This window comes from Lissotriton helveticus, chromosome 12 (genome assembly GCF_964261635.1).
Source record: "Lissotriton helveticus chromosome 12, aLisHel1.1, whole genome shotgun sequence".
Lineage (NCBI taxonomy): Eukaryota > Metazoa > Chordata > Amphibia > Caudata > Salamandridae > Lissotriton > Lissotriton helveticus.
The window spans coordinates 824,468,419-824,495,653 of NC_136073.1; the positions used below are offsets into that span (position 1 = coordinate 824,468,419).

A 27,235-nucleotide genomic window follows, 5' to 3' on the forward strand; every position below is an offset into this window, starting at 1 on the left:
AAACCATTGAACATTTTTTGGTTATCATTTTGTGACCAGGCTTAAAGCTTTGGAATGGTAGGTCAACTTTTACACAACTTACTCCATTCATTGAAAATCTGTTAAAGTGCTGTTCCCGTATCCTAGCACAGGAATATTTAGCCTACCTTATACCTGGTTTTCTTACCACTCATGGCCTCTTGTTATAACTGGATATAAAATGGTGTCTAAGCTACACAGTGTTTGGCGATGGTCTGTTCTTTACCCACCTCCCTAAATTTCTTACATTACTGGTCTACGGTAGAGGTATCCATTGAGCATTACTATATAGTTCTTCAGTGTAAAATAAAAATATCCCTTTTGAAGATGTGGGCTGATGAAAGGCATTGACTCTCTGGAATATATAGAAAAGACTATCTGAAAAGATTGTGGTTTGCAAGAGCCTTAGACACTGGCCTCAAAGTACTGTGGCATGCTAGGAAGTATCTAACTCTCTGTTGTTTTATGATCCGTACAAGAGAATTTCATAGTAATATCTCTATTTTTAACTCTTCCTATCAATGCCCAGAAGTAGCCATCTACCATTCTTAAAAAGTGCATCTGATGAAATAAAGGACTTTGCCTTTTCCTTTTTCCCCATTTCTTTCCTACAACTCTTTATGACTAACAGGCAGGCCCGGACTGGCCTCCGGCAGATTGGAATGCTGCCGAGCTGCTGGAACATTTTACTGCAGTGGCGGCTGATTTCGTACATGGAGACCTGTGTGTACTTCGAAATAATGAAAACAAAACGAATTTCGTTTAGTACACCAGGTCCCCATCGACTAAATTAGCCCCCAGCTCAGCAGCATTCCAAACTGCCCGGTAGCCAGTCCGGCCCTGCTAACAGGTCTTAGTCTCCTTGCTGCCATGACAGTCTTTTCAAGGGATAACTTACTGGATCCAGCTGCCCTTGAGACCAAGTTATTTTTCCAGTTTGCTCAGTACTGTTGATTACATTTTCTGAGTTTCCTCAAGTTAGACTCTGTAGAGACACTATGGCTGAGACTCAAACTAAAGGGAATCTGTAACACTTCAGTAAATATCCTAGTCTTGCTAGCCTCCATGAGAAATTGCTGCATTAATGTCTATTTAAATTTGATTACTTACCAAATTTGCTGAGCCCTCTAAGTACTGGAACATAAAGAATATCTGGATATAATTTTGTATCTTGGAAGTAAATTGATTAAGGTCAAGTCTTACTGAGTAAAAGGTGTTGTCAGTTCCCAGTCAACCCTGGGGGTTATTTCAACTTGCCTGACTTTTTGTATTATCCAGATCTTAAAGAAAAAGGTAGTGTCTTTTTCAGGATGGGCATGGATTATTTGAACCAGGTATACCACGAAGGCACCATGTCCACAAGTGGCTGTCTTTGATACTCTTGCAATCCTGTCTAGCAGTATTGCCAGATGGTGAACTGAGTATGTATTTTGTCGGAAGAGTAAACTAGACCCTTGGCGTGCCTTGCACACTGATTAGCTACACCGAACTCTTAGGGCTTGTTCTCTCCTGGTGTGGTAATAATCAGAGATCACAAGAATGCCGGTAACCAAGATATTGATCTCTCGACCATAAGAAGTGTCTTAAACTTTCCAATACACCATTCAATGCCGTATGTTGTCTCTTAAGTTGGAACTGTCTTTGAATGGGGGTGATCAATTCTCTCTTATAGCCCAGGAACCTAAAAGGTTGTCTGTTTGCTGTCATACTTTGCTCTTTCAGCTTGGACAGAAGGTCTGGAGTGGTGCAATGCAGGCTGGCTCTTGGATGGGACAGTTCATTACCCCATAATCATTTCCCGAGAGCCCTGCGGGGGAAACATTCTACCTGGAATCCGTACCTACGGCACAAAGGATAAGCTGAGGGACAAATTTGACGCATTTTGCTTCACCTCTGCACTGAAAGGTATGTTGACAAAAAATATCAGCAACTGACATCAATGACTATACAAAAATTAGTATAAATAATTACTCAGGGTGTTGCACATATACCACCAAATGCACTCATAAGATTTTAGATTTAGCACGTGTATACTTATAATGTGACCTGTAGATTGAAACCCATGAATTTAGTGGCAGTGTATAACAAATTGCTTGGATGGTTTACAAAAATGATTCTGAAAGGGCAATTCAATAATATAAAATGACATAAAATGTAAATATAACTCTAAACCTTTAACACGATTATCTAGCAGTTATGGTACTTTAATACATACATAAAGTAATTTGAAATAGAGCCCAACATTATAGAACATACAGACATTTCTTTAGAAAGTCAGAATATTGAGAAGATTGTAATCAAAACATTATTCAGCTAATTAATGATTTCGTCTCGCATGAAAGCCAGTTTCATTTTGTTTATAATGTGCTCTCTACCTTCCATTTTAAAATACTTTGTATACAACATACACATTAAACTCAGCAGAAGATAAAGCACCACAAACACATCTTTTGTATTAAAAGGTGTACCTTTTTTATTCTGCATGCTTGCCAGCTATATTTTAAAATGTGTCTACCAAAGCTTGGCATTGAATATATTCTATATTCACGGTATCAGGCCTCTTGAAGGAATGTTGCCAAAAAGTGGCAACAGTAAACAGTATGCCTATTATTTATTCATAATTAAAGTGAATAACTGGGAAGTTACATTAGGAATCCTAAATGCGAAATGGCGTGTTGTGTGTATTGACTAGCCTCTTCTTAATCAAGTGCTTTGATTTGAAGTGCTGGATTTAGAAAATTAAGATGCAAACATGAATTGACGAGCTGAAACAAAAAGCTTTTACGATAAAGAACGAGTAATAATCCTTCTCATCTCACCCCTTTTTTATTTACACATATATATAAATGTACATACTTTTTCTTCTTAATGTAAAATGAAACATATCCCAAAATCCATTAGGAGAAAATTGAGGGTTTCAATACCCCCTGGTAAGATTCTCGTTTCTTTCATGAGTGACTCCATCATTGAACAAGGTGCAAGGTGACCAGTTAACTTGTGCACAAATGTCAGGCTCTCCACTGCATTTAATGTGCAGTACATTTAATAAATACCTTTTGATCTGACTGAGCAAAAAATATAAAGATGTTATGCAAATATTCAAATCGAGCAACAATTTATTGTGTGGCAAGAGTGAGGAATAAAAATGTATGTGGAAATTACTGGATCTTTATTACTTTCCAATGCCTCTGCTTATAGTCCAGCCTGGCCATGTCTATGAATGAACAGCAATCTGAAGCATTATTTCAGTTCCTAATATAGCAGCTAAGAAAACTATTCTATGATGTAAGGTAACTGGTAAAGCAATACCAAAGGGGATGATGGACGGAGTGTTGAACATTGCAAGCACTCACCCCCAGTCAACTGATCTGGGTTTAATCCATGATCATTCTTTAGCTCACTCCGCCACCCCAGTTCAGACATGGCCATATGCAAATCAGTCTGACCCTGTGCCTCATGGGAACAGTCCACCCCGAACTGCCAAGCCATGTCTTCCCTGGACAGAAGACAAGCATCCTGGGACCGGTTTCTGGCTAATCAGCAGTCATCAGCCAGGCTAGCTTGAATCCAGTGGCAAAGTGAGCAAGGGACCCACGTCTGGGCATACCCTGCCAACTTAGGGCGAACAAAGCAATACCAAAGGGGAGTAAGGTAACTGGTAACATTACCCCTGAAAATTTAAATGTATTTTCATATATCTGGTACAATGTCTCAATATAACTGGGGCATCAGTAATGCTGAAATTGTCAACATACGGCTTGTAACATAGCCTCAAAATCATTAGAAGACTGTAAAAGTTAGACAATTTATTACTAACCCTTCTTTGTAAATATGATTTAGAAAATTCAGGAATTGTACAACTACCTTTAAGATTAAGGGCCAGATGTACGACCGTTTTTTTGTGGTCGCAGAGGGGTTTCAGACCCCTTTGCGCCCGCAAAATACGAGTTAGCCATGTACCATTCCCATTTTGCGAGTCGCAAATTATTTGTGACTCGCAAAATAGGAATAGCGAGTCGCTATTAGGGAGGGGCGTTCCGAGGGCGTCCCTTCCTAATGACATGTCCTCCAGGTAAGTATGACTCTTTTGCGGTCGCAAAACAGTCGCAGTTTACCACCCTTCTCAGAAGGGTGGTAAAGCACTCACAATCGGCAAGGGGTCCGCAGGGGACCCCTTCCCCTTTGGGAATGCAGGAGAAAATATTTTTTAAGGGCAGGCAGTGGTCCCAGGAACCACTCCCTGCCCTTAAAAAATGAAAAGAAAATGTTTCATTTTTTCTTTTTTAAATGCATCCCGTTTTCCTTTAAGGAAAAGGGGCAGATATTTTTTTTTTAAAACTCATTATTGAAAAGCAGTCACAGACATGGTGGTCTGGTGACCCCAGCAGGCCACCATCCCTGTGAGGCTGGCCTTTCCCAACTGGGTCGCAAATTGCGAGTGGCTCATGAATATTGACGAGCCTTGCATTTTGCGACCCCTTTGGGAATCACTAACAGTGTACATTGGATATAATGCCTTGCAATTTGTGACCCGCAATTTGTCGCAAATTGCGAGGCGCTAAATCTAATGGTCATATATCTGGCCCTTAATCACCTTCCACAGAGAGTCAAACTTCCACACTCCTTTGTCAAACCTATCGCTTGTGAGAGTCCAGATGATTTTAACCAAAGTCTATGTGATGACATCTCGATGTTTTTTGAGAAAAAGATAGACTTAATCTATGACAAAATTACTAAAACCTCTTACAACAACAGAGATAACATAGACAGTCTCAGAGATGAACCCACCCATAAAGGAATATGTAGACTCACTCTGACTTCAATTCCAGAAATTAGTCATACTGAAGTAGAAGTGCTCCTTAATTCAATTAAATCTGGATCACCAACTGATCTATTACCAGCCTCGATGGCTGCGTCACTAGGAAGCATTCTGGCTCCAAGCCTCAGAGCATTGATCAACATTTCCCTCAAGGAAGGTAGAATTCCCCATGATTGGAAAATGGCAGTTGTGAACCCCATTCGCAAAAATACCACGCTACCATGGTCAGACCTCAATAACCTACGTCCCATATCCCTCCTACCTTACATCAGCAAGATGACTGAGAGACACGTCAACACTTATCTCTCTAAATTCATCGAGGCAGCGGACGGTCTGGACCCTTCCCAATCTGGGTTCAGGCCAAATCATAGCACAGAATCAGCCCTCCTTTCCGTGACCAATACCATCCGAATGGCACAGGATAAAGGAGGCTCTATGATTCTGGTGCTATTAGATTTGTCCGCTGCCTTCGACACAGTGTCTCATGACACCTTGATTAGTCGTCTGGAGGGAGTAGGAGTGCAGGGAACTGCCTTATCATGGTTGAAAAGTTTCATCTCCAACCGATCCCAAAATGTTCGCCTGGGCTCTCATTATTCCACCTCCAGGGAGCTCACTAAGGGGGTTCCACAGGGCTCATGTCTAAGCCCCACATTATTTAATGTGTATGTGGCCCCCCTGGCGAAGGTCGCAAGGAAATTTGGGTTCATACCAATATCCTATGCAGACGACACCCAGCTATTGTTCCCATTCCAAAACATGACCTCAGCAGTAAGGAATTCCTTTGCAGCTGGAATGAGAGCCATAGCTGGATGGATGACCTCCAATTGCCTACAATGTAATGTGGGCAAGACGGAGGTCATGCTCTTTGGGAAGGCACCACTTTTTTGGACACCTGAGTGGTGGCCTCCAGAATTGGGTACAGCTCCTTGTCCTAAGGAAAGTGTGAAAAATCTGGGCGTCAAGATAGATCAATCCTTGGTACTAAAAGATCATGCCACACAGGTTACGGGAACCTGCATGAGAGTCATTGGCCTACTCAGAAGGGTGTTCCCATATTTAGCTGACCATCATCGGAGAACACTAGTACAAACTTTAGTAATGAGTAGGCTTGACTACTGCAACGGATTGTTTATATCCGCTAACGCAGAACAACTGAAGAAACTGCAGGTTGTTCAAAACACTGCTGCCAGATTGATCCTTAATGTCCCTGCGAGATCCCCTTCACATCCTTTACTGAGCAAGCTACACTGGCTCCCAATACGCCAGAGAGTGCAATTTAAGATTTGTTGCACTATCCACAAATGCTTGTACGGTATTGGCCCTAGGTACCTAATTGAAATCTTCCAACCCTATCAGCCAGGAAGATCTATAAGATCTGAAAATCAAGCTCTGCTGCAGCACCCTAGGATCAAAAGAGAAAGACAAGGAGGCCGAGCTCTGGCATTTAGAGGTCCGACTCTATGGAATTCACTACCCCCCTTCCTAAGACAAAATTCCAATCTTGTTACTTTCAGGAAATATCTGAAGACGTATCTGTTTCCCACCCAGTAACCCTAGAAATGTCACACAAACTTTCAGTCCTCATTCATTCATCTTCGGAACAACACAGCGCGGAGATATCTCCCTGGAGATTGAATTCCTGCGCGATACAAGAAACATAAATAAATAAATAAATAAATAGTGTTATGGGTTTGTGCATCACAACTTGTTTGATATGTGCACTTCGAATTAGTTCAGTCTGTGTTCCAGAGGCTTTTAAATTAAGTCTTCTTTTATTTTTATTCTCCTCACTGTTATAAAATACAGCATCGAAATCATACATATCTCAAAAGGGGCAAATTGAAAATAAATGCAGTGGTTCACCATGGCAACTACTTTATAGAATCCTTTTATAGGACAGTGACTACCATTGTGGGATGTTTGACGGAACCCGCATTCATTTACCACGCATGCCTTTACAATGCAGTCAGTACCATGACTGCGATGTTACCACAGGTTACTTTGCTATGTAAGTTGTTACAACGACTTGCCTTAGGGGGTGGGGGGCGCTGTACTTTGAAATAGTATAATTAACTTTTCCAACTCCAGTCTATGAAACAGTAGAGAAGGTGTTGGACTTAAAATTCAATACCAGCCCAACAATGCGCCTCTAAAGCAAGTCCTTGTAATGACGCGCAGGGTAAAGGAATGCATGGTAACGCCACATGTAGTGGCAGGCCGTGGTTCTGACTGCATGGTAAAGGATGTTTCCCACCATTGTGTCGCTATTTTGGTGTAAACACAATTCTACTTGTTTATATGTGCCCAATTTTTTTTAAACTAATCTTTTAAGATGTAACTTTTGAAACGTGTAAAACAGAGTGGACAATAGTTTAACGTTTCCATTAAAAGGAGAAAACATAGTTCTGGTATATAGGATTTAGACCTATCTTAGGGTCATCTATCTAGAACAAGATTTGCATTAGAATCAGGGTACAGGGGGGCCATACAGCTTGATCTGAAGGTTCATACATTGTCTAATTTAACCACATTGAGAATTCCAAAATGAAGTCATCAATTACACATATGTTAGCAACTTTTATACAGAGGTTATGGTTCAACTTCAATGAGTCCTTGTTAGACCTGACATCCTTGCCATAGGATTCCCCCAAACGTTTTGCCTTCACCCCTCCTGTTTTGCTGAATTTCGTTGTTGTTGGCTTTAGAACTCTGTTATAGAGCTAATTAGCACATTTAATGTACTTATAATCACTAATGGATTGTACATGATGCACCCATATGCTGTAAATTAAATATCACTAGTGGGGCTGCAGCGCTCATTCAGCTACCCACTAAAGTAGCACTTTAAAATATATCTCAGGCCTGCCACCGCAGGACATAATGCAGGTTAAAACTGCCATATGTACCTGACAAAATGAATCTTTTGCCAGTCTCAAGCCTTCCTTTTTAATACTTATAAGTCACCCATAAGGTAAGCCCTAAAGGCTCACAAGGCTGGGTGCATTGTATTTAAAAAGTAGGATATTTGTACTCATGGTTTACGTGTCCTGACAGTGAAAAACTCCTAAAGTAATTTTTCACTGTTTTAAGGCATTGACTAACACTGGGTCACCTTATTACACATAGTAAGTGTTAACTTTGATTGGGAGCAGATATGAATATACTGTCTACACTCAAATGAATTGCACTTTCAAATCCTCTTTAAAGGTAAAGTCTGGTTTTAAGTCATAATTCTGAAAAGTTCACTTTTACAAATTTTCCATTTTCTTGTCACAACCATTTGTGCCTTCTGCCAGTGTCCTGGGTCACATGACTCTAAATGGTTCTGCTATTGGGGTTTGTGTATTGCTTCCAGACAGAAATACAAAAGGGGCTGAGCTGTGGACAGGATGGGTCATCCTGGTAGGATGACGGGGGAGGGACTCTATACACTTCAAAGGGATTTGCCTCCGGTGAGCACAAAGGAACCTTACACCAGGCTTGCACTGCCTTTTTGTCACCCCGAGAAAGCTTGAAGCGTTGACAGTGCAATGGGAAGACATTTCCATAACGGTGGGTGGGGTTAGGTTAGGGAGTTCACCACACAAAGGCTGGCACCAGGAATAAATTTAGGATCTCCAGAGCCTTGACCTGTGGAAGTTACAGAAGAAGGACTGCTCTGCTGCCAGAGGACTGCCCTGCTGTTTGAAGCACTGCCTTGCTGTCTGAGAAAGAACATTGGTCTTGCTTGCCTTCATCCAAGGCTACCCACGGTGACTCCAAGGGTAAATTGGGTGACCTCCTGTGTAAGGTACATGAACACAACAAGCTTCATAGGCCTCCCTACAACTGTCCAGCTGACCTCCTGCAGTTGGACCTGCCTGGACCTGCCTGAACCCTGCTTCTGGCCGCTGCTTGAGTGAGTCCCGATTCCCAAGTGCTTCCCACAAGGTCGTGAATGCATTGCTGGCATCAGTGGAAGCTCCTCCAAAGAAAAGGGTGAAAATCCTTAGGTTTGGCTACTTTTGACCACTTGCACCAAGACTCTACTGGCCGCCAGTGAAACCTGCCCTTCGTGCCAACAGTGACCGCCAGTGCTGATCGGCAATGCGAGACCTGCACTTTGCTACAGCAACGACAGCCTGCGATGACCGCCAACGCGAAGGAACAGCAACAACCGTCCAGAATGCTTGACCGGCTCCTTGTGCTACAGTAAAACCAGCGCCTTCTTCAACACGAACGGAACTCTTTCCTCCAGACTGAGAAAGTAACTCTTCAGCGGGACTAAACTGGTCACTGTATCCAACCCATGTTCCATCGTGGTTGGCATGAACTTGCGACTAGTGCGAGCAGATGTCCACAAGTGGCACTTTGTACTTGTAGACGCCATTTTCACTTAAACGTTTAAAATGGAATATCTCAGGTTCTAGTGATTGGATTTTTGTCATTCTGGTATCATTTAATTTATTAAAATCTTCTTCATTTATCTAAATTGGTTTGGGAGTTTTATGTGTTGTACTTCCACTTTATTACTGTTTGTGTGCTGCATAATTAATTTACTCACTGCCTCTAAGTTTAGCCTGACTGCTTTTGTATCAAACTACCAGAGGGTTAAGCACAGGTTAATCCAGTGACTTTTATGGTTGATCCTGACAAGAATTGTGGTTTTTACCTCAGTGGGGCTTCCACCTCCATCAACTAATAACCCAATTTAACAAAAGCCCTAAATGATTCCTATTTCTGACACAAGGTGTAAGACATTGCTGAATAAATCCAAAATTCTTCCAGAACAATGGGAAACATTACATGCAGCTAGCAATTCAGAGTAACCACTGCAGAGAACCTCGGACACAAACAAAGGTAGAAAGAGTATTGCTTGATAAAACTAAAGTTATCTGCTCTTGTCTCATTTTATTTTACAGGATATGTTTACTTTCTCATTGGGCCAGTGAGCTTTAAGGAAGCGGAGCATCGCTGCAGAGCTCAAGGGGCGGAGATTGCCAAGGTTGGACAGTTGTACGCTGCCTGGATGTTTGCCCGACTGGATCGTTGTGATGGGGGATGGTTGGCCGATGGAAGCGTTCGATTGCCAATCATAACTCCAAGGGACCTGTGCGGTGGCTACCCTGACCCAGGAGTGAGGAGTTTTGGCTTCCCAAACAAAGACCATAGGACATATGGCGTTTACTGCTACTCTCTAAAATAGGTCCCTTAATATTTCACTATAGAAGTAGTGTGAAGTAGGACCTACTGTAATTGAAAAGCATGGCACATTTGTCATATGTGATTAATGTAAATAAGTAGATATTGACACAATAGTTTAATAATAGTTAGGGTGTGATGAGCAAGTCAGACTATGGTATTGGCAAAATACTGTTGGTTCCATAAGACCACCAATATCATATTTCGGCTCACTGTTTTCCATAATCTAATATTGTTTATTTCCTATTGACTCTTCTAAACAAAAGAAGCCATACAAGCAGGACTCAAGTATGAAGCGGGTGTGGTTGGCAGACACATCATTATTCTCAACCTAGGGACAGCCGATTGTACTCTCAGATAATGACTGCGTAAGACAGCACACGCAAAAGAAACTTAGGAGCACCACTTCAGAAAATTCTAACTAACTGAAAGTGTATTTGAGTTTGACCACCTATTAACAATAGTTAGATCTGTGGTAAACTATGTAGAAATCCTATTGTCTCATCATGACTTTAATTTGTGATGGGCTTATGAACCGCTCTTATTGTGCCAGGAACCGTATTGTCAACTTTGACTGATAGATCGTTGGCTTGCGTGAGTGGGCGCCATTGAAACTCTTCATACGGACCTCATATTTGTGCAATATTATGTTATGTTATGTTACATTATGTTGTTTTATTTGTGTTTGTATAGCACAATTCACCATGGCTGTGGCATAATATTGCTTTTGTTATTGCGGTAGCCCTTTTTATGGGAGTCCGGGAAGGCCATCAATTCAAACTGACTGTGTGCTTATGTTTTGTTGGTGTTTAGTTGTATGTAGTTAGAACATATTTTTTTCAATATCAAGTTTGGCTTAAGTTATTGCATATGAAACAAATGTATGTCAAGGTGTGCATATGTTAAGAGAGATCTCAGATGTGCCTTCTCTTCCAAGGTGTATGTCACCTGCGTTCAATTTTTGTCAATGTATGGCTCATAAAAGAAATATACAGCACTCCATTGATCACCAACTTTCTTTGACAAACCAGTAGCAGAGATCTATGTACATGAAAGTGTAGCATTTAGTAGTAAATGTGGGAAGGACAATGGGGGTGGTGAGAAAATGTGGAATGAATACAAGAAAATGGGGGGATTTAAGGTATTTTTAAGAAGGGGTTTATTGATGGACATGCTAATACAAAACACACCCGCATAAGAGTAATACAGTTGCTGTTCATAAAAAAAGTCTAATTCTACTATAGCTTTATTGGTAATAAAACAGACCTAAATCTTCTCCAGCACAGCTTTCAGGTAAGTCAAGCACCACACCTAGCTAACCACTGGTGCTGCAATACACTCCCATAGAAAATAATAGAGGCAAGCTCAAACAACAAGACACCATAGGAAATAATGTAAAATAAAGTAACCTGTTTTCTAAATTCTACCTCTCTGTCTATCTATCTATCTATCTATCTATCTCTCTCTAAATATATATATATAGATACTCGAGACACTTCTGTTTGATCTGCCGTGCTGAATAAAATCGATTTTCAACACTACGTGGAGTGCTGCTGTTCTGTTACCAACCTAACAGAAGTGTCTCGAATGTGAAAATGCCCGGGTGCGGGCATCCGACGTGCCCCCCTCCCCCGACGCTTTGGTTGTATGCCATCCACACGCACATACATATGTACCTTGTTTTGAATCCGGCGTGCCCCCTTGTCTATCTTTTAAGAAGGGAGACTGTCGGTGGAAATATCAGCGCGGAACTACGCTGTGCGAGGGAGGCACCTTCCGAAGTATCCGGTGTGTAAATCGTCCGTTGGGACTGGCAAGCATCTGGATCGCCCCACATCGCCAATGGCACAGCAACTCTGCTATCAGGCATTGTTCATGACTACATGGGAAGACACCACTACTTCAGTGATGCCCAGGACTTGCAAATGTCAGTGATGTGAAGGCTGGAAGTACGGGAACAAAACGGATGAAAAACCTCGCCCAGAAAGATACTGCGTAGCCTTACCTGTTTTCAGTTGCAGCCAGGCTCAACCATGAGGTAATGAAGGAAATTGGCTGTTTGGACCGCAAAACCACAGCACGCTGGTGTAAGCGCACTGCACTCTGGGAGTTGCAGTTCTACGTGTTGGGTACTGAGCGGCTCCTCCCAATTGGAACACAGGTGCGCAAACAAATCTACTTTAGATGCCAGAAAACTTTTTACTTTGGACCGCAGTAGCAGTGGCAATGAACAAGGAAGTGCATCTGAGGAAAGCCTATGCTGAAACGCGTCATGCCGATCCTTGAAAAATAAAGAATCTTGTCTTGAATCCGGCGTGCCCCCTTGTCTATCTTTTAAGAAGGGAGACTGTCGGTGGAAATATATATATATATATATATATATATATATATATATATATATATATATATATATATATATATATATATATATATATATATATATATATATCAGTACCTTATTTTTGCTTTTATGCTGTAGATGAGCCACAAATGTGTGCATATTTTTGGAGGTGTGATATTATTCCATGTTAGTTTCTTTTCCCAGTTCTAATATAAACAAACTATATACAAATATATGTATGTATATATAGCGAGGAGAGAGGGTCCGAAGGGCGGGTGGTTTATAAATGTCACCTCAATGGGGTTATAGGACCATATTACACAAGTTTATCGTTATGTATTTTTTTATATGACATTCTTTATGAACGATTTTAATACTCTTTAGAATCTGGTGCTCCAGAACAGAAGGACATAGTAAGCATTCTTTGCAATGTACACTTTTATTCAATCTCCCATGAAGCACTTGAGGATTTGGGAAGCCCCTTCCGTTTGATCACCGCCATATTTATTTTGCAAGCAAATAAGAACAATTAGGGGGTCATCGCGACCCCCTGCGGTACAAATACTACAGTTGAGAAGTTTCTGTGAATGAGTTGACCGTACATATATACAAAGAAAAAACAAGTTTGGCCATTGGAAACCATGTTAATTTGCTATTGATCAAACTGGAAAACTGAATTCAGATAAAGGCCAAAAGGACCGTCGCGTGCTGGGCGGGATCCTCAGCCATCATTTTCACTTGCACCAAGCTGGAGGCATGTTGTATTTGTTTTTCTTTGTCCTTCTTTCCTCCTCTAAAGTTCCCTGAATGCCTATTTGGTAATATTAGCACTTTGCAAACCCTAAAACTAATCAAGGAGGGAGTTTTTGCATGATGTTACAACAGCTATCACAGACTTATAGATAGGCAGTTAAGATAAATAGGTTGGGTTCTACCACCCCCACAAATGTTTAATCTGTTTTGGCTACAGTATTTCCTCTGGATTCTTCTTGGGCTGATTACTAGACTGGCTGAGTGTAACTTGAGTTTGTGGCATATAAGGGGTGTAATTAACCATGAGTGAGATTTAGTGTATATTTTGGTGTTAATAGAGTAGACTGAACTTCCTGCCAATATCCATCACTTTATATGCATAGTCTAAGCCGTCTCTTCCCATCTTTGCTGTAATGCCCACATCAAGTCCTGTTGCCAGTAGGGTGGTGAATGGAGGCCAGAACAAGGTCTTGATAAGCAAGGATGTGGGGTGGAAAGAAACCAAGAGAAGGTCTTGAAAAAACGACTTCACACAACACACTATGGCGTGATCTTCGTGTTGGTGCTTCAATTAGTTATGGGTGCACCTGTTGTTCTCACGTATGGTGTTGGCTTGTTAGAACTTGAAAATAACTCTCTTACCCAGTGTTTACAATCCTTCACAACACTACAGGCTTCTTTACAACTCAACAGCAGTGAGCCTTAACTCTTTGAGTCAAATGGATTGTATACACCAATGGCCAGTCAATAGTTGCTACCTTTATATGTGAAGGTCTACACAGTATGACCTGCACTGATTTGGGCCCTCAACTTCCTTAACATAGGTCACAACTATGAATCCCGGCAGCATTAAGGCCTGTGGGACACTCAAGGGTCTACAAGCCTGTGTACAAGGTCCAAGCCTCCCTTGCAGAGTGAACATTGCTTTGTTGACCTGTATCAATGCATTGTCTGAGTATGTTTAGAAAATTCCCTGATAAAGAAATGTGGCTTCAAGAGTCATTGAGTTTGTTAGATTAGATTGCATTCTGATCTTATGAAACACTACTGAATGCAGGTAATTTCAACGTTTTTGTCCAAGGACCTCTGTGAGACATAAACACTAAAGTCTTCTTTCATGGGTTGTATGATGTTATAACGCATACTTTTACAACGCATACCTTTACAATGCATTTTTTACAACACAACGTCCATTACCACGCATTCCATTACAACGCATGCCATTACAACAAATTTTTAAAAACTACCTTTACAACGCATTCCATTACAACGCATACTACCTTTACAACGCATACCATTACAACTCATACCATTACATTGCATGTATTGTAAGTATTGGATAGTGTAGGGGTAAAATGTACTATTCTAACTCCAGGGGGTGCAACAGTAGGGTAAGTGTTGGATAGTGTAAGGGTACTATGCGTTGTAATGGTATGCGTTGTAATGACTGAGTTGTAATGACATTAGTTGTAATTGTATGCGTTGTAGTGTCATGCGTGGTAATGGTTGCATTGTAATGGCATGCGCTGTAAGGGATGTTGCGTTGTAATGACTGTGTAGTAATGGTAGTGCGTTGTAAAAGTTGCATTGTAAAGGTTGTTTCCCTCTTTCGTGTGACAAGATTCCTGCACTTGTGAACTAGATAAGGCACAACAGGCTGAGCGCCATATAGAAGGCAGATAATAGATCCTTGATGGCGTGAAGCGATCACAGTGGCGAACACCACAGAAAGGGGGCAGTAAACTCATCAATGGGGTGGGAGGGGATCAGAGTGTCTGACATTATGGAAAGGGGGCAATAGATTAATCAGTGGGATGGAAGGGATTTAAGTATCTGACACTATGGATAATAGAGTCATCGATGGAGGGGGAGATGAGAGTGTCAGACACTAGGGAAAGTGTATATTTTATTCTTCCATGGGGGTGGACTGTGATCCGAGTATCTCACACCATGGAGATGGATATTAGATTCATTGATGGGATGAGAGGGGATCAGAGTTTCTGACACCACAGAAAATTGATAGTAGATTTGTCCATTGGGTGGGAAAGGATCAGAGAGTCTGGCAGTAATGAACTGAGATGTTAGATTCATTGATAGATAGGAGGGCATCAGAGTGTCTGACTATATGCTAAGTAGATAGTAAATTTACTGATATAGTGGTAGGAGATCAGGGTGGCTGACTATGGAAAGCGGATAATAGATTCATCAATGGAGAAAGGGGATGAGAGTATATGATGCTATGGAAAGTGGATAATAGATTTATCCACAGGGTGGATGGGGATCAGAGTGTCGGACACTATGGATAATAGATTTATTCGTTGATGGCGTGGGAGGGGATCAGAGTGTTGTACACTTTGGATAAAAGATAGATTTGTTGATGGCGTGGGAGGGGATCAGAGTGTCGGACACTGGATAATAGATAGATCCGTTGATGGAGTGGGAGGGGAGAGGGGATCAGACTGTCGGACACTGTGGATAACAGATAGGTTCGTTGATGGCGTGGGAGGGGATCAGAGTGTCGAACACTGTGGATAATAGATTCATCGATGTCAAGAGAGGGAATCAGAGTGTCGAACACTGTGGATAATAGATTCATCGATGTCAAGAGAGGGGATCAGAGTGTCGGACACTGTGGATAATAGATTTATTGATGACGTGGGAGGGGATCAGGGTGTAGGACACTATGGATAATAGATTCATCGATGTCAAGAGAGGGGATCAGAGTGTCGGACACTGTGGATAATAGATTCAATGATGACGTGGGAGGGGATCAGGGTGTCGGACACTATGGATAATAGATTCATCGATGTCAAGAGAGGGGATCAGAGTGTCGGACATTGTGGATAATAGATTCATTGATGACGTTTGAGGGGATCAGAGAGTCAGACACTATGGATAATAGATAGATTTGTTGGTGGCGTGGCAGGGATCAGAGAGTCGGACACAATTGATAATAGATTCATTGATGGCGTGGGAGGGGATCAGAGTGTCATACATTATGGATAATAGATTCATTGATGGCATGAGAGATTCATTGATGGCGTGGGAGGAGATCAGAGTGCCAGACATTATGCTGTTGATAGCAAGAGGACCATCCTGATCATATTTGGAATCAGGATCTCTGATGGCTGCTCCTTGAATTTCCATATCCTAATAATCACTGCACCTTCATGCCTGGAGCGTGCATCTAACCTTGGCCATCAGAACTCAGTGGAAGCCACTGACGTGTTCCTGCTCATGCGCCCCATTCCATTGTGAGGGTTCTGTAACCGGACCTGCTCTCATACTATACTTCGAGTCAATCTTCATGGGATATAACTCCTCCTGGTGGCACCCTAACACTTTTGTGGTGATTGGCACTTTCAGTTGAATTGACAAAACAGGGTGGGGAAGATGCTTCCTTGAAGTTGAGTACATGTTTGGCACTTCCAGAGCTGGCTGCAGGAGAGAGGGCACTGCCTGGAGAATATTGTTGAGTGTGGGAATTCAGTGTTGGATTCTGTGTCGTCCTGCAATGGGAAATAGGAAAGTAGATTATGCTACAAATATGGTTTAGGGCCTCAGAGCAAAGCAATTATAGAAATGTACAATCAACCTGTATGATATAGTTTAGTACCTAAGCCACTCGCTGGTGCAAAAAAACATTTTTGATGTGCTTCAAGAACTTTTGGGGTACTGGGCGAAACAAGATTTAGCTACCCCTATTCAGAGCAGTTTTTTTCATTTAATTTCCCATTGTCTACTAATTCAAGACCCAGAATGCCATATAATTTTGAATATGTTAACAGCAGAGATGGAGAAATGGAGAAATGGATGTGAGCTAGAGAGAAAGTTCACTTTCCTAAAGACCCCTTGGCAGGGGTGACCCTGGGCACTTGCCCACTTTGCAGCTGCATTAAAACTCCTCTGCCTCCCACCCATCCACCCAGAGGAGTCACCAGTCAGGTGACCCTGCTAATAAAAAGCAGCTGGGTACATATGCTCTCAGTTCAGTGACACAACACTGCAGAGAGGTTGAGGGACAGCCATTGGGAGACTGACCACACGCATGGGCTGGCATTCAGACTGGTCAAGCATGGGAAGGAGTCGGTATAAAGCAAAGATGTTTGAGGAGAAGGTGACCTGGGGCTCCTCTTCATGGCTGGTGCCCATTCTGAGGCAGTAATTCCCCCAATGTCTCAAATCATATAAGTGAGTCGGCCAAGCCACCAACAAATTGCTCCTAAATGCAATCATTAGTAATGGAACCAATGGAAGTTGGTGTGTTTTTCTGTCATTCACTATCAGTGTAACCTGGCAAGGTACTATTTGTGTCTATGTGCATCAGGCACTGCCACCTAGTGTTTGTATTCTTAACATGTACATTGCTCATTAACAAAACCGAGGCACGTCAAATAAACTCACGTGTGACGCAGATGAGCTTGGGCTTCTCCCATTGGCCATCGCCCTGGCACCTGATTATAGCCGACCTGCGCTTGAAGGGGCCATCGTTACATCGGTGTCGCACAATCGAGCCGATTTCATATCGCTTTTTCAACTTGCCAAATCGAATGCCGTTGACTACTTCTGGCGGCGGCCCACAAGACACTAAAATCACAGAAACGGCAGATATGTGTTATTTACAGTCTGTATTATTATTATTACTATTATTAATATTGATTTTATCATTATTACTATTCAACTGTAGCATCACACCTTCTTCTCGAAGATAGACATGCAATTTTAAGGTCTGTGCTGGAAAGTGAATTTATCAATAAAGTACAGTTCTCAATTATGGCCACTAGAGGACAGTGCAGTACAAGGGAACCTTCTCTCAACTCCTAGCGCAGCCAAAGTCACTGTGCTGCGTTGCATCAAAGGGAGTGAGAAAAATTGCACCATATCGACTAAGATATACTACTATACCCCTGTCCTCTTGCGCCGTGGGACTTTAGGATGACATGCGTTAACACACACAGCCTTAAATTATAGTGCAAGAGTGTGTGTGTTCTGCGAAACACAGGTTTTGTGTTGGATGGGTAAACTTCCCTTACAAAATATGATGCTTTGACAAAGTTTAGCACTTTTCCCATTTTATGTGTATGCTGTACAATAGAAAGTTTCGATACTTATTAAACTTGTTCCACCATTACGCCTGCTTTGAAAAGACGTATATTGTTTTGGCACAAGTATCTGTTAACAAATATTAGCAGATAGGGATTTGCATCAAACCCCAAGGGTGGTTGCAGCTGAACACATGTACCACCCAAGGGACACCCCTTTGACGCAAAGTAGGGCAAAATAGCACATCACACAATTTTCTAACACAAATCAGGATTTGGGCTGGAAAGTTAATCCCACCTTAAAACACTTTGCATCAAGTTAATAATGGAAACCCAGAGCAAAATGTTAAGAAACTTCCCCAGTGTTTGTAAACTTTGAGATTGTACCTCAAATGGGCTTCATGGTAATTAATAAGGACGGTTTAAGCTGAACCATACAGAAGTGACCCTTGTGACTTGATAGGCTGGAAGTTCTGATGTGATGAGAAAAAACAAGGTGCAGCAATTTAAGGGCATGTAGGACAGATCTACACATTTTTCACACAATGCAGTGCACCACCCAATGTTGCTGGACTGTGTTGTATGAAAGCAGAACAGCAAGATTTCTACTAAGATGCAACTTTTTTTTTTTTTAAATATGTTTATTGACATTTTCTTAATTACATTACAAAAGCACTTCTCAGCAGCAAAACGTAGTGGTATATTCAGTGCTACTTTAACAGCATACATAGACGACAGCGGTGGACAGTCAAATAACTGTATCATATCTTTGCACATTTTTATGTGACCCTTCTTATCTCGCAACCCGCACACCCACCCTAAATGATCATTGTGAATCATTGAGCGAGAGTCCATAATGTGTGAGCCATGGTTTCCATATTTTCCAAAACTTTCTGGGGCAACCCTGTGCCTTATAAGTCGTCCTTTCTCCCAACATATACATATCCATGTTTTTTTTCCATTCAATCAGAGATGGGTTTGCCACTGTCCCCCATGCCCTAGCCAGGTCACGTTTCACCACCACTAATCCTAAATGAAGTAGGGTTAACTTTGGTTTGGGGAGGTCAATGTCAGTGGATACTCCCAACAGAACAAACTGGGTATTAACACCTTCGATGCTGATGACGAGCTCAGCTCGTCATCAGCTACGGCGCTCGTGTGCTGATGACGAGCTGAGCTCGTCATGTAACGCGGTAATTTGAAAATTGCCGCACACAGCGGGAAAAGCCGCCGCAGCGATGCGGTTAAGCGGAATTGTCTCTCCCAGAACCGTTCCCAGCTCTTCCAAAAGGGTAGCCCAATACAGTTGAATCTTAGAACAATCCCAGACTTTGTGAAAGAATGTACTTGGTGACGTCCTATAGCGCAGGCAATCTGGTGTTTCCGCCCTCCCTATACGGTGCAATCGCGCTCTATCATAGTATGCTCTGTGCAGATACTTAAACGGGATCAGTCTGAGCCTGGACTTAATGGCCACCTCACGAGGATGCATCAACGCCATTTCCCAATCTAAGTCCGCCATCTCCCCCAACTCCGACTCCCATTTTGCCCATAGCTTCTGTAAAGTGTCTGGCTTATTGTTTATTATCGTTCTGTATGTCCAGGAAACTGCCTTCTCTACTAGCTCTCCCATCAGGAGTCGCCCCTCCAAAGGTGCCTATTCTGGAATGTCAGTGGTGTCTATGTGATGCGCTCGCCACGCATGGACCAGCTGCAGGTATTTGTAATGTTGTGTCTTGTTCATGTTGTACTCAGCCTGAAGGTGAGCGAAAGTAACCAGCTCCCCACGGTACAATATATCCTTAAATTGTGAAATGCCTGGCAAGTCCCACTGTCTGAAACCATGTAATTTTGCGATTTCCTGAAGTCGGTTCCCTACCCAGAGTGGTGTTCCCCTCGTGACACGGCCGTCCCAGTTCATTTGTCACTCAGCCTGTTTCCATGCTGTCACCACAATGTGTGTCGCTGTCAAAAGCTGTGTAGCGTCACTCCCTCTATATATGTAATGTGTGTGTGGGCGTTTGGTAAATTGTGTGCGTTCAAGTACATATGTGGGGTGATCTCTCTCTACGTGTTGCCATTCATTCACAACAACTAGATGGGCTGCCAAATAATATGCCCGAAGATCGGGCAGGGAGATACCGCCGTTATATTGATTACATTGTAGCGTCGCTAATGCTATCCTCGGTGGTTTCCCATCCCAGAGAAACGTCCATAGTAGGGCGTCAATTTTAGTAAACACCCCCATATTAATGAGCTGATAGGTGTTTTGCAATACACAAAGAAATTTGGGGAGCACTATCATTTTATATAGTGCTGCCCTGCCTAGCAATGTCAGTGGCAAAGCCTTCCACCTCACCACTTCCTCTCGGAAATCCCTGAGCACCCTATATAGATTGTGATCCAGGGCCATTGCCGCGTCCATTGTAACGTAGATCCCTAGGTATTTTATGCCCTCCCGTGCTAACTGGAGTTGGCTTGGGCCTACCGCATAGCCACCACTCTTGTCAGCTGGATATAGGTATGATTTCCCCCTGCTAATTTTGTATCCCGCGTGTGCGCCATATGTCTCACAGCTGTCCATGATTCTAGGCAGTGTCGTCTCCGGGTTTGTGACATACATTAATATGTTACCCACATACAGGGATATCCGTTCATCGGTCTCGTCATTCTCTCCATTCCTGAATCCCCTTATGCCCGGGTGCAGTCGGATCAAACAAGCGAGTGGTTCCAGCACCAGGGCAAAAAGCAAGGGGGATAACGGGCAGCCCTGTCGTGTGCCTCTACCTATTGGGAATTCCCTCGACATTACCCCATTGACTCTAACCCTGACCACGGGTCTCTCATAGAGTACCGCGATCCAACGCCTGAATACGGGACCAAACCCGAACTCTTCCAATACAGACATAAGAAAAGGCCAGTGGACAGTTTCAAATGCCTTTTCGGCATCAAGGGAAAGGATAAGGTGTGGATCGTCTCTTTTGCTAACCACTTCCAACCAGTTATGCAGTCTCCTCATGTTGAGCCTTGTCAATCTTTTAGGCATGAAGCCAGACTGTTCTCTATGAATGAGGCCGGTGACAACTGCTGTAAGCCTGTTTGCTAGTACTCTTGCTAGTATCTTAGTCTCCATGTTTATGAGGGAGATAGGGCGATATGAGCTACATGCCTGTGGTGGTCTGTCCTTTTGGGGGATGACTGCAATTGTGGCGGTCCGCAAGTCTCTGGGTAGGTTTCCCGTCTCGTACGCCTCCAAGTATAGTTGAAGGAGGTGTGGGCTAAAAAGTGTTGCATTTGCTTGAAAAATTCAGGAGGCAGTCCATTAGGTACTGGGACCTTCCCTGTTTTCAGTTGGCCAATAGCTGTCATAATTTCTTCTTTTGTAATCTTGTCTTCTAGTGTCTTGGACTCACTGTCTGCTAATTTGGGGAGCTGTGTCTCCCGGAGATATACTTGTATTTGTGACAGCTCAGCCAGTTCGCGCTGCCTGTAAAAGGCTTCATAGTAGTCTGCAAAGGCGTCGGCTATCGCGACTTGGGCCAAATAAGTTCTACCATCCTCCGATGCAACCTTTTTCCTCTCTGCCTGCGCTAGTGCAGGTTAGGCTGCCATCCTCCAAGGCACACATTGTTGTACCATAGTGCAAGGGTGTTTGTGTGATAGTAAGCACAGGTTTTGTAGCAGACGGGTACCATTGCAGCAACCACTTTGCAAAGGCATAGTTTAACACCTTTTTATCCTGCTTTGTATGTGAGCTCTGCAGAGCAGCGCACAAGCAAATTTTGAAAAGTATGGAGAAATTAAAATATTTCTCTAAGTTAATGGCGGCCTAAATGAGGTGTTGTCCAAATCCCTGTCTACACATGTTAGTAGGTAGGGTTTGCATCAAAAACCATGGGAGGTTGCATGAGAACACTCATGTGCCACCGATGATAGACCCCTTGATGCAAAGGAACACAGAGTAGCATGTAAGCTACTTTGTGTTGTGTCACTTTAAGGTTACTTTTCAGTGCAAAACTTGCACCAGTGATGCAAGCCTGGCGGTATGTGTTAGTAAATGTGCCCCAAAGAGTTTCAGAAACACTGCTTCTATGGCCCCCAGGCAGGCAAGAGGTGCTCCATTGTGGATACGTTGTGTACTCTGTTTCCAGCTGTACGTTGCCACCAGTAGTAACCTCTTTCAAGGAGTAGGGCCTCCATTTCCTTCAACGGGCAAGCCTGGGATCTCTTTTGGGAACGGGCACCTCTGTAGGTGAATTTGTGGTGGTCAAGCTCAGCTTTCTACAACAGCGAGGAAGGCTTGGCAGAACCAGTGCTTAATTTGTAAAGAAATAAGTCCCAGGGCCCTCGTCAGGTGGCCTCTGCAGCTTGCACCACACATTGCCCCGCCAGTACTGCCAATTACAGTACCAACACAGCTATTAACCATCATACACCTGCAAATAATAATAATAATATCATTCCTATTTGTAAAGCACAAACATATCACCCCTTAACACCTTGAACGCTATGGGGATTTTTCTCCTGTGCTGGGATTCTACAGATACCACTATTCATGACGAGCTGGGCTCGTCATCAGCGTAGCAGGAGGCTACTGCATGACGAGCCCAGCTCGTCATGAGCGTCGAAGGGGTTAAGGTTTCAAGGCGCTGGAGGCCATCTGGGAGATTAAGAGAGCTGCTGCTCAGAGTCACATGATGCCGAGCTGATCTGAACTGCCGCGGATCGAACAGTGATGCCCACGCTCCGGCGTCAGTCGCTCTGGCCGCTGTACCTCACCTCTCACTCTACAAGTGTGACAATAGACACTATTCCAGCCCCTCCAAAGCCATAGGAATGGCTTGGGCGGTAGGTATTAGTAATTTTGAATGTATATTTCATTAATAAACAACTGTTGTGCTCATCTCTAAGCTAAGCAAACAGCGCCACCATATGGCAGACTGTCATAAGCGCCGGTGCCGAGCACCAGAAACCACTGGCACAAATTAAGCACTGGCAGAAAACAAATCAAAACAGAAAAGAAACGAAACAAAGCAGAATGCCTTGATCCCAGGGGCTGGGCTTTCCTACAGCCTGTTAAAGAAGTGGTCTTCGCCAGTTAAGTGCACAAAGGTACACCTCTCCTGGCACCAAGATACGTCAACAGTTTTGTAGTATTAGCCATTATCAGAACGCTTGAGTATATATACTCGACACACGGCCATTCTTCACACTGTACACAAAATATGATGTGAAAACCTTATCCCCTGGGGTGCAGTAGACAAAAATAGATGTTAGAAGATCTTTGTGCATATGTCTTCTGAAGTAGATTCCAAGGGGGAATTTTCAAAAACAATACTCCAGAGGTCCCACCCCTGGGGTAAATTGCGCACCTACTAAATTGCCACTGTGCATGGTTTTCCAATTTACGTCTATTGATGGGATGGGCACCTTGGAATGGGGAATAATGTGTGAGTTGTTCATGTTATTCTCTATTGCAAGGTGTACAAACAGCACATGTGTTTTTTTATCTGCCACAAATCACAGGAGTAAACACCAGTTATGTGTGCTGAGATTGTGTGGGAGATTGTGTGAAAGAGGTGTGGCGCAGTGGCCAGGGCGACTGACGCTGGATGCTGGGGATCACAGTTCGATCCCCGGCAGGGGTCTGCCCAGCACCATGTGACTCTGGGCAATAGCTTGCTTAATCTTCCCAATGGCCCCCAGCGCCGGGAAACCTATGGGTAGCTGTGCGCTTTACAAATACAGGATTATTATTATTTTTTTATTGTTCTCCTATTTTAGGCGCAAATATTATTTTAAAAGGGATTTCCAGGCCTATCAAGATTGTCATTTGGAAATTATCTGATAAAGACAAAGGATCCATTTATTAACCATAAACATTCTACGAAACGTTTCTTTGAATTCATACAGGCAGGTGTCAGATAAGAAAAACAGTGTTTTTCAGGACATCTGAGACTGGATCAAAATTGGAAGGCAGTAGCTGTATTCCAAAGGACGTACTCCTGGTGCATTCAACGTATACAATATTGATGTTATTGTGCCATATCTGCTATTTAAACATGTTTAAACACAGCAATAACAAGCACATTGCAACACCAAAATGGGGGTAAACGATTTCCTCACCATGTTTCTTTTTGATTAATTAAATGCTGGTTTGGCTGTTTTTAATGATTTACCTAAGTATTCCTCCTTAGGGCTGTAGGAGGATATTTAAGACACAATATTTCTATCAGAAGATAATATGGTTATGATATTCTGGTACCATACCCAGTGCTTAATTTGAGCCAGTGGTTTCCGGTACTCAGCACCGACACTTAATCATCAACACCGGCGCTTTTCATGAGCACCAGTTAAGGACACTTTCATTTATGGTAGGCATGGGAAGATTAGGTGATTTGCCCAGAATCACAGGATGTTGAGCCGATGCAGTGACTCAAAGCTGGTTCTCCAGCTGCAAAGTCGGCAGCTTTGGCCATTATGCCACAGCGTCTCCCAACGTACATGGTTAGTACTTGGTTCTGGTTTAAGTAGTGCTATCAGGAGAAATGGGCTGGTGCAAGCTGCCTCCTGACGAGAGCCCCGGTACTTATTTTTTTACAAATTAACCACTGACCATACCTTCTGCAAGGGGTGATTAATTGGTGCGAGAAATATCTCACACACCCCAGTTTGCCCCAGTTCAATTTCAGCAAGTTAAACCCATTAGGGAAAAAATGTCCAATAATAATGATTAAGGCTCCCATTTTATGGTATTTATTTTTTCGACATTTCCATCTGTATTTATCCATATATTTTTTTGTTCTGTATTTTTCCATTTTTATTTTGTGATCTCTGTAGAAATGAAACCGCAATGGGTATGTTAAAACATATATTTAACTTATAAATGTATAGTCACATTTAAATGTCCTAAAGGTTTATGCAGTATACAGTGCCATAGTGTTATCTGAAAACACTTACATTGTAGAATGGCATAACTAACTGTAGATCTGCACTTAATTAAGTCTGATTAGTAAATCTATTGTCTTTTTTCATTTTTTCATCTCTCCTACCTCTCATTCTGTGCACCAAATGATCTGGCACTCATGATTGACTGTAGAAAAAAATCATCCTAATAAGGCCTATTTTTCGCATTTGTCTGTATTTAAAAATAAATACAGACAGGAAAACAAAAAGTTTTCAGTCTGTATTTTTTGTGTAAAAATCAGTAAAAATGGAAATCTGGAAGCCCTAATTGTGATTCATCCGGCTTTTGGTGCAGTGCCCACAAAAGTCCTCATTGTGGCAGGGATGAGAGAGAGAGAGAGGAGAGAATGGAGTAAGGCAGTCATGATGGAGAATTTACAGTTGGATGCATGCAACACAGAGGGCGGTCCATGAGATCTCCTTCCTGCTCTTTTCAGGAATATATCTTAACCCCTTGGCTGCGGCGGTAATTCCGCCGCAGCGCTAGGGGGGAGGGGGGTCGGCGCGGCGCCACCATGCTCCTGACGGAACCACTCCATCACGAGCCTCGGGCGCGCTGTGCTTGTGACGGAGTCGTTCCGTCACGGCACCGCCCGCTCAATAGAACGCGCTGCGCAGGCGCGTAATCAGTTCAGCGGAGGCGCGGTGGCTGGGCCGTGACAGAACCACTCCGTCACCAGCACAGCGCGTCTGTGGATGGTGACGGAGTGGTTCCGTCACCAGCACGCAAGGTGTTAGGCACTTATCACTAATTATTCTAGGACTTCACAAACATAGTAATTTTACCAGTATATTGTGTCAAAGACATGCAGGCTTAATCAGGTCTCTGTGCCCTTCAGTGGTTTTAGCCATGTCTGTCATTACAGGGCCATTTAATATGAAACACATGTTACAGACTGCATTAGGTTGTGCAGGAGGCTAAGTCAGATAATCAAAATTATTTTGTGCTTCTGCCATTTCTTGTTTTTTATAAAACATTTTATTTGCTGTTAACATATAAACAACAAAACGAAGGGCCCAAGTTTGAGGCTGGCAAAGAGGGTACTCCATTGTGCTGTTACAATGTCGACGAGGTACCCCCTTGAGTACCCTCTCTGCCAAAACGAAGGTCCGCACGCCGAATCTAGAGACGGGAGGACCTTCAGTATGTCAACGACAGAGATTATTCTGTCTCCGCCACCAGCATACCCCTCCCAAGCAGCCGCGGTCGGTAGGGGAGTACCTGCCGGGGCGGTGACGTGGGGAGGGGGAGGGGCAGGGTGGGGGTTAGTAATGTATGGATAATGGAGGTTTGCAGGTAAGTAAACATTTAAATAAATCAAACGAATTTCGGTGCGCGCACTGCATCCCCAAATGCAATGCAGTGCGCGCAACGAAATTTGTTTGATTGATTTAAATGTTTACTTACCTGCAAACCTCCATTATCCATACATTACTAACCCCCACCCTGCCCCTCCCCATCCCCACGTCACCGCCCTGGCAGGTACTCCCCTACCGACCACGGCTGCTCCCAAGGCCCCAAAAAGTAAGGGCCACTGGAGGTTTTTCCAGTTGTCCGCCGTCCCAATTCAGAGTGTGTAAACTAATAGCAAGTTCTCACCGCCTGTCACCGTCAGGTAATTCCTGGATTCAAGGGGCAGGTACAGCTGCAAAACTCATTGCTTTATTTATTTCCCCAAAAATCCACTTTGGGATTTTCTTTCTTGAAAATATATATTTTTTTTTAAGTTTGACTATGGCTCTGTCATGTTGATGGAGCCATCCTTCAAACTTTCAATGCATATATAGGGACTGCCGGGACGAAGGTTAGTGGAAATCCAAGAGATGTCGGCGGGCCTCGCGGACATTTTTAAATTTGGTGGGCAGAAAACCCTCACCTTGATGAATGGGAAGCACTGCGCCATGACAATGGTACATACTCCATTCACCAAAATCCAGATCACGCCTAAACTTCAAAGTGTTCTTGATGCTGCGAAAATATAGTGGTATAAGGATCAAAAGAGTCAAGGGGTTAATGTCTGGTACCTTTTTATTGTTCTACATACTGTGATTAGCAAAATATCAGGTTTGCTACTGTAGAATGAGGTTGGGCAAATGTGCTAAAGCCATTTT

General features: G+C 43.0%; 2 protein-coding genes across 2 annotated transcripts in view; one reads left to right on the forward strand and one right to left on the reverse strand.

The window, feature by feature from the left end:
• Nucleotides 1-10,358, forward strand: part of HAPLN2 (hyaluronan and proteoglycan link protein 2) — a 43,844-nt gene extending 33,486 nt beyond the window's left edge. The window contains exons 5-6 of the mRNA XM_078668320.1: nucleotides 1,741-1,923; nucleotides 9,742-10,358. Coding sequence (XP_078524446.1) covers nucleotides 1,741-1,923; nucleotides 9,742-10,025 — 467 coding nt within the window. The 3' untranslated portion in view covers nucleotides 10,026-10,358. The remainder of the gene's footprint in view (nucleotides 1-1,740; nucleotides 1,924-9,741) is intronic.
• Nucleotides 10,359-12,838: 2,480 nt separating this feature from the next.
• BCAN (brevican) overlaps nucleotides 12,839-27,235 on the reverse strand; it is a 69,559-nt gene continuing 55,162 nt past the window's right edge. The window contains exons 12-13 of the mRNA XM_078669469.1: nucleotides 17,520-17,702; nucleotides 12,839-16,624 (exon numbers count right to left, since the gene is read on the reverse strand). Of these exons, the coding sequence (XP_078525595.1) occupies nucleotides 16,602-16,624; nucleotides 17,520-17,702 (206 nt within the window). The 3' untranslated portion in view covers nucleotides 12,839-16,601. The remainder of the gene's footprint in view (nucleotides 16,625-17,519; nucleotides 17,703-27,235) is intronic.